The sequence below is a fragment of the Diadema antillarum genome, unplaced genomic scaffold (assembly GCF_040938485.1).
Source record: "Diadema antillarum isolate AM-2024a unplaced genomic scaffold, OU_Dant_1.0 seq00000704_RagTag, whole genome shotgun sequence".
Taxonomy (NCBI): domain Eukaryota; kingdom Metazoa; phylum Echinodermata; class Echinoidea; order Diadematoida; family Diadematidae; genus Diadema; species Diadema antillarum.
The window spans coordinates 1142149-1149954 of NW_027271609.1; the positions used below are offsets into that span (position 1 = coordinate 1142149).

The 7806-nt window shown below is 39.9% G+C and overlaps 1 protein-coding gene across 1 annotated transcript; it reads right to left on the reverse strand.

Annotated features, from left to right (window-relative positions):
- Positions 1-1788: 1788 nt before the first annotated feature.
- On the reverse strand, positions 1789-5818 carry LOC139737779 (uncharacterized). Its single transcript, XM_071648454.1, has 2 exons — positions 3226-5818; positions 1789-2174 (listed from the first exon to the last, which is right to left on the reverse strand). The coding sequence occupies exons 1-2, from the start codon at positions 5787-5789 to the stop codon at positions 1970-1972; spliced, it is 2769 nt and encodes a 922-aa protein (XP_071504555.1). The 5' UTR covers positions 5790-5818; the 3' UTR covers positions 1789-1969.
- Between the last annotated feature and the right edge of the window lie 1988 nt (positions 5819-7806).

The following is a 7806-nucleotide window of genomic DNA, read 5'->3' on the forward strand; positions in this document are numbered from 1 at the left end:
TAGAGAAAAAATAGAAAGAAAGAAGTGTATTCTTGTGATCTGATTGTAATGAGAACAGCCTCTTCATGCTAAAGAATAAATGTATGTTCCTAGATGCCACAAATATTTTGCTGCATGGTCTTATTTTTGCTAATCTAAAAAGCTGAGTAGTACCCTCAAAATCAACAACATGCCATAATATTAATGCCTCCTTTGTAATACCGATGCTTAGGAGAGGGGGGGAAAAGGTCAGAGCAGGGATGAGGTGGAAAGGAATACATGATGCTATTTCAGAAAGATATGGCGCAAGAGAAGACAGAAGAGAAATATTGACTGAAGAAATGAGGAAAAGTGAAGCCAGAAAAAAAGATGATGATAAGAGAAGAGAAAGATAACACTTGCAGAGAAAAGGGATAGAAGATGAAAGAAAAGACAAAGCACAGAAGAAAGGGAAAAATGGAGAAGAGAAAAGTCATAGGGAAAAACAAGAGGAAAATAAAATGAACAGAGAAAATGAAGAAAGGGGGGAAAAGGGATAAACGGGAGAAATGGGAAGATAAGGGGTCAGTCTCATAAAATGGGACAGAATGCGATACGGATCAGAAAGGTATAATGATCTAAACAGCTCCTTCCATGCCTGCCACACGCACATCTGAGGTGTTTACGTCACTGGCGGCACACGGCAGAGCGAACGATAAAGAAATGAATGCGGCTCATGTGGAAGTACCAGAGGAAATTGAGGTTGAGAGTTGTGTCTCTGCGTCGCGTGAAACGAAGCAACCGTGCTAACCAGGGCTTTCTCTGAAGAGTGACGAAACTTGTACGGGGCTTGTCATCAGGGCCCTAACGACTAAACGTAATTAAATTGAAATTCGTCAGCAATAAACAAACAGAAGCAAATCCGAACACACGTTCGGTCATGTCAGGTAAGAGACCTTTCTAACGGATGAAATATCCATGGACAAAGTCATACTGCAGAAAGAAAGTAGCACAACATGATAATAAACTTTCGTGTACGTTCCTGAAATTCCAGTAACCTCTCTAGACAAACATTTCGATAATTATGGTCATTTTGAAGTCATGAGGTCATCCAGATTACTGCTATCTAGGGACAACTCAAATACAGCCATTATGATCTTGGGAAGAATGACACTATGAGTAACACTGCTTACGCCCCTCCCCCTCTCTTTTCCTAAAAGAAAAAAAAAAGTATTGATTTCAGATTTTCATATGTTAGAAAGCCATCTACATGACTACTACCAGTAAATGGATATGAAAGAAATGAGTTTCATTACGCCCTTTCAGGTTGACTAAGACCTTGTTTGTTTAACTCCATGTCAAAAATGTTTAATGTTAACATTTTTGTGTGTGTGTAAGTCTAAAGTGAACTACATTGACACATCTCCCGACTACATTTCCCAACTACATCTCCCAAATACATTGGCTAACTGTTGTCAAGGGGTGTTTACTGATCAAGTTCAGCTAAATTCTGGGTGTGTGTTCAGTCTTTAACGGTTTACAAATGAAAGATGACTAAGGTGGTGTGTAGATTGCCCCTGCATTCGTCTCAGCGGAGGCAAATCAGTAAATTAACTCTTGTACAAATATCAAGAGTTGCATAATCATCCTGTAGTTCCTAGTTATCCCTAAATACCGTGACAGAAATAATGATATATTTATGAATACATGATGATAAGGGGTCATTCACAATTATCAACATTTTCACAAGTGTACAAACCATACACTTTTCAAGACCCCCCCCTCCCCCCAAAAAGTGTACGAAGAAAATGTTGATTTTTTCCCCCACATTTTATAGCTACGGTCACAAAGGTCCTTGCGAACGCCGTACGAAGGACTAATTTGTACAGCCACAATGGGACAAAAATCATTCGTATGGCGTTCGCAGGGCCATTTGTGACCGTAGCTTTATTTTCACTGTGTTCAGTTCTTGCTTGGTCTGTTTTTTTTTTTTTCCAGTTTGTTTCCCTCCTTAGTTCTTGCTTGGTCTGCCTTTCTTCAGTTTGTGTCCCTCCTCATCCTGGTGCTTCAGCAGTCGATACCGAGTGGGATACTTCTGGTCACACACTGGGCATCTGTGGCTGGCCTTGTCCTGATTGGCATCCCTCAAAGCACGTACTCCACCGTGGATCAATTTGGTGTGCTTCTCTTCATCGGCTTTGCTGGTGAAAATGTATCTGAAAGTAAAGGAAAGAGAAGGCCACATTAGTTTCTGTATTTAGAGCACAAGATCAGGAGGGCAGAAATATGCAGAAATAATGTGCCCATGGGGCAATTAATACACTGCTGGGAGATAGAAGTTAATTTGAATAGCCACAGCTAGGATGAAAAAGTCACTATTATAAAATTATATATATCTGCAACAACATATTCTTCAGTCACAGTGTAGGTTACTGATTTCCAAAATGTGGTAGCCCACTGGGTTTATTTTAAAATGTAGAGCAACCACACAGTTCTGTACTATGTTCATGTATTTCAGGGCAAATCTCTTCTGTGATGGCTGGGCTATATTAAACACATAGAGTTTATTATTGCTTTGATTTTTTAAAACTCTTTCGCCCCTGTTGTCCAATGGTCTATGCATGTATTGTATCAGTAGCAATTCAATTTTTATTCCAAATATAAAAAGGAAATGAATGAGCAACAACAAAAAATGGAGAATATGAAAGATATTGAATACATGTACAGTATAATTATATTGTTTTGAATTGTGTAATTTTAACTTGTGGAAAAATGAACTCGAAATGAATAAATGAGCAACAAATAAATTGAGAATATGAAAGATATTGAATACATGTATAATTATATTATTCTGTATTGTGTAATTTCAATTTGTGGAAAATGTACTTGAAATGAAAATGAGCAACAAATAAATGGAGAATATGAAAGATAATGAATACTTGTATAATTGTGTTTAATATTTCATATTGTGTTTATATTTTGATTTGTGGAAAAATTAACTTGAAATGAACTTGAAATGAACTTGAATGAGCAACTAACTAGGAACTTTAGTCCATATTTCAAGATTGTATAGACTTCTGTGTTCTGTGAAAACACACCAGTGCAGAGAAAATAAAACTAGTGGTGTGCTGAGAAACCTATTCAAAAATGAACTATAGATCACTGATATCATATACAGTGTCTTTTATTCACACTGCATATGACATTAAACAGTAGTAAGTAAAGAAAAAAATTTATTAGAAATTATATGCAGCACAATAATCATACCTGCAGTGAGTGCAGCTGCGAGCTTCAAAGTTCTTCAAGTGCTGATCTGGACTACTGAAGGCCAACGATCTTTCCAGCTGGCGGAGTGTCTTGTAATGGCCTGGGTGTTCAGGGTCAGGGGTTATTGGAGGGAACAGCCATTTGTCACCACTTGGCATCTTCCACACTTTTGAAGCCCGGACTCCATCTTCCATGCACTTACATGTGCTTTCTCCACAACTGCCCTTGCGGAAGCACACAAAGCCACTTCTCCTGTCCATATGCGCAGAGATGTACTTCCACTCATCATGGGCCTCAGACAAATCTGAAGACTCCCGGATTCCACGTAGACTGGAGTGGAACATGTTCCGAACAACAGTGTATGTCCCATTTTCATCACCTGCGTTGGGTAACACAGCTTTAGAAGTGATCCTGAATCCATCGTGGACTCTCCCATCCCAGTACATGTTCAGACGGTTCAGAGCATTTTCGAACACAATTGTCTCCTTTTCCAACTTCTCGTCAGGTGAAATACTCTGAAGAGCAGGTGGAACCGTCTCACCTGGCAGGCATGCCGGGAGAGACACACCTGCCAGAAACTTCGACAATGGAGACCAGAGGTGCTCAATTGGATTGTAGCGAGAGAGACCAGCTGGCATGCACGTACTGATCAACATGTCATACTTTCCCTCCTTCCAAAGCTTACCAAGGAAGAATTCATTCAGATTCGTTTTAGGTGTCCAATCTGGGCCGCCGTCAGTTACAAGTACCAAGATGGGCTTGTCTAGACTGGGATTGTCCTTCATTATCACTTTCAGATCATTCATATGGTCTTCGATAGTTGTGGAAGTGTTTTTCACAGTCCGATTGAAAACCCAGAGGGGACCAGTGGAAGGGACTTCCACCACATCTCTGCCACATTTGTCCTTAGTGCTTGGGGCTTCAGCCTCTTTCATCTGAAGTTGCAGGTAGCCATCAGGTTCGATTAGATAGCCAGGGACTGGAAAATCATGGTCAGCATAGTGTGGGGTATCATCGCCAGGAAAAAATGTTCTCAGCTGGTGGTATCTGGACACAGCTTGTCCTCCAATATGGATCTTGGCCTTGCTGTCACATGAAAATGCTACACATTCATCTGGATACATTGCACACATCTGTCGCACGTTCGAGACAGTGGCAAAATATTCATGTGCATTTGGATTGTCTTTGCTGACATCACATGACTTCGTCCCAACACGTATATCAAGTGCGTCCTTGTGTCTGGCAGCTTCCCTTGAGTTGACTCTTGCAGGCTTCATCAAGTAGTACACTTTCGTCCGCGATATAGTATCCAACCCCTCCACATTTTCCAGAAGGTGTTTGCGGACATCATCGAGGGTGACTCCACAGGAGGTTGCAGTCCCAGTTCGCCTGCGTATGTGTGCACCAAAACCATGTAGCTGTACAAAGTTCATCATCACATCAAGCAGCTGTGGGTACTTTTCTTGCAGTGGTGTTTGTCCTGATTTCTGATAGAAAAAAATGCCATCTTCTGAACCATTATCTGACTGCTGCGTGCTTGGCAAGTCCTCGGTCTTATCAACAGAATCCAGGGTTAGGACCTCATACACAAGATTGGGTCTGAATACCAACTCAACATAGTCTAGAAGAACGTAATGTCCCCCTCTGGCAACACACAGCAATGGAAACATATCCAAGAGTTCATCAACAGCATTCTTGAGTTTGTCGTCTGTCAACTTGAAATGTTCAGCTAAAACATGGCCTGGTATCCCCAGCATGTCAGAGCGATGGCACATGTCCTTTAGGCTAGGGAATGAGTACAACTGCATAGCATTCAGTGGATCGAAGAGACTTTTGTCCCCATTGGATTCCATTTCGGTAATTTTCTCTACAGCTTTCTCCCAACTAAGGCCTAGAGAATTCCCGGCAAGCAGTTTATATTCAGAGTTGCCCGTCAGCCGATTGAACCTCCTGGCATTCTGTGCTCGAACACTAGCCTGCAGACTGTCAATTGCTGTTTCTAGGGCAGTCTTTGCATTGAACAGAACAGGAAGCATTTCCAGCATTTTCGTCAGTTTCTGCTGACAGGACTTAAGCTGGAGACCAAGATTCCCGCTTACTACTTTTAGTTGCGCAAGCTGTGTCAAATGGTGCGACAGTTCACTGATACTGGACTCTGCCTTCTGCTGCCTTTGTGAAACAACAGAACCTTTCTTCACAAAAATTTGCTGTTTCTGCCACGAAGCAACTAGAGGGAAATAATCTATAGCTGAAGCCGACACTGACGTCAGAGCTCTCATAAATTCTGGATGAGATTTCACGTCCTCAGTGAGTAGTTCCGTTGAAGAGATTTTCAATTTTTGACAGAGGAATGATACAGCAGTTATTTGTCCATCCAAAATGTGATTTTGAACTGTGCTTGTATTCATCTGAGAAGAACCAACCGTTTCCTCTGGCACCTGAACTGTCACAAGAACTGGCTCTTTTTCTGGCTGGCCATTGTCATGCAAATCTTGATCCACAGTTGCTGCCTGAAATAAAGACAAATCATGTTCAATGTTAGTTTTTGAAAGTGGGTCAAACATCAAGGTCAAGGGTCAAAAGTAAAAAAAAAAGTTTTGGTATAATGTGCAAGGTCTTGCTGCTGGTAATACAATATGAAAGCCATATCTGCTCACATTCAAAAGTTATGACCAAGGTTAAAGCGGAATTAAACCCACCTATGTGCATTTTTATTATATGCAGAAAAATCAGAGAAAGAAAATGGTGAAAGTTTGAGCAATATCAGATAATCCATTCAATAGTTATCAATTTTCAAAGTTTTACCAAATCTGCGTAATGGCCACCTAGGGGATCCTTGAGTTGGCCACTGAGCCAATTTCTGTGATATGGACAACTCTCCATTCGTTTTGTACACATATTTTCACAATTTTTTTAATCAAGAGTATACATTTCCCCCTTGCTTGTTATTCTTATTCTTGCTTATTCTGTCCTTTCATAAAAATGAAAAATAGTGGTAATCTGTGTGGAGAGTTGTCCAAACTCTAATACACTGATATTAGGAGAGTTGCCAAAATCAAGGATCCTCATAGGTGGCCATAACGCAAATTCTTATAGCAAAACATTGAAAATTGATAACTCTTGAAAAGATATCCGATTTTGATGTATAAAAAAAAAAACACCATTTTCTTTCTCTAATTTTTCTGCATATATATATTGAATGCAGATAGATGTCCGAGTTTAATTCCCCTTTTTATAAAAAAACATATTGAGTACTTGACCACACCAAGATGTTAAAAAATTATTAAGAATTATGTACCAAAATATTCTGTAAAATATGAGCCCTCATTTGTCACAGTCATATGTTAGAATGGCTCGCAGGAATTTTTTAAAGGCAACATAAGCTGCTAATCCTTAAAATTGGCAAAATTTAAAGATTCAAAATCACTATTATAGGTGCAAATTCGCAACTTTATATATTGGAAAGGATTGCCAAGTGTTCATATTTTTATATTGTCTACACAAATCAAGTTTCACTGAATTGTAATGAAATTAGAAAATATTTGTTGCCAATTTGATATTCATTTCCAAATGAGATGTGGTCTTGTACTCTGTGGGTTCAAGTTTCTGTGAGACAGACAGACAGACAGACAGACAGAGTGGCAGACGGATGCATGAATAACGTTCCCTTCCTTTCCTGAAATAAAGCAGGAAAAGCAAAAAGAAAAAAAAAATACCCGAAATCAAATGTGCAGTTATTGGCTATTTATCGTGCTACTGGTCTCCAGGGACTACAAGGAGTTTGTGCCAACAATTCCTACGACTCTTTCAACTTCATTTGTACTTCAAATTTGATGTCTTAAAAACACATTAATTTTTTGTTGGAATAAAGCATACATGTAATCATTGCTCACAGAGCAAAAACATTCAACAATGCTGGTTTCGAACCCCCAATGCATCGACGAGCATAAAAATCGCTGCCCTCAATTTTAATATTGAGCTGTGCGAGATTCGCTGCCAGGGTGGGGTTGTCTACAAATATACATATCATCATTATGAATTGCGCACTGGCCGTGCACAGGACTCATTCTATTCGGATTTTTGTGTATTCATCTGTGCCACAGAAAGAATTGCCCGCCAGTGCCGTATGTAGTCCCTGGTCACATTTTCACGATAATGCCTGTTTGTTCAATAATCATGGGGGCTGAAAGTGGGGATATTTTTTATTACAATAGATCTCTACTTCTCTTGAAAAAGAGATCTGGTAGCTCCCAGCGACTAATCATAAAATTTCTAGGATGACAATATGTGCACACTACACGCCACCGTGGTGCACGGCGGCACCTTTTCCAACTTTCAAATCTTGTTCAAACAAATCTAGATCTAGATCTATACCGTATGTACACGGGAGAGAACTGGGCCCCACAACATTCAGCTCAATAAAATTAAGTTTTTCTTGCTATTGCAAGAACAATCAACAGCTTCAAAAACCCATAAACTATTCCTGGATTTTGGTATTAGCTGTTGATTATTCTTGAAATAGGAAGGAGAACTGAATTTCGAGTTTACCAAGGCCAGGGGGCCCCGAGTTCTCCCCTGTAA

What these genes read in the sequence shown, in the direction of transcription:
- LOC139737779 (XM_071648454.1), bottom strand. Translation starts at nt 5,789, where the DNA reads ATGTTTGACCCACTTTCAAAAACTAACATTGAACATGATTTGTCTTTA. An exon ending in CGCAGCTGCACTCACTGCAG is followed by an intron (nt 2,175 to 3,225) that starts GTATGATTATTG and finishes CTTTACTTTCAG; the next exon opens with ATACATTTTCACCAGCAAAG.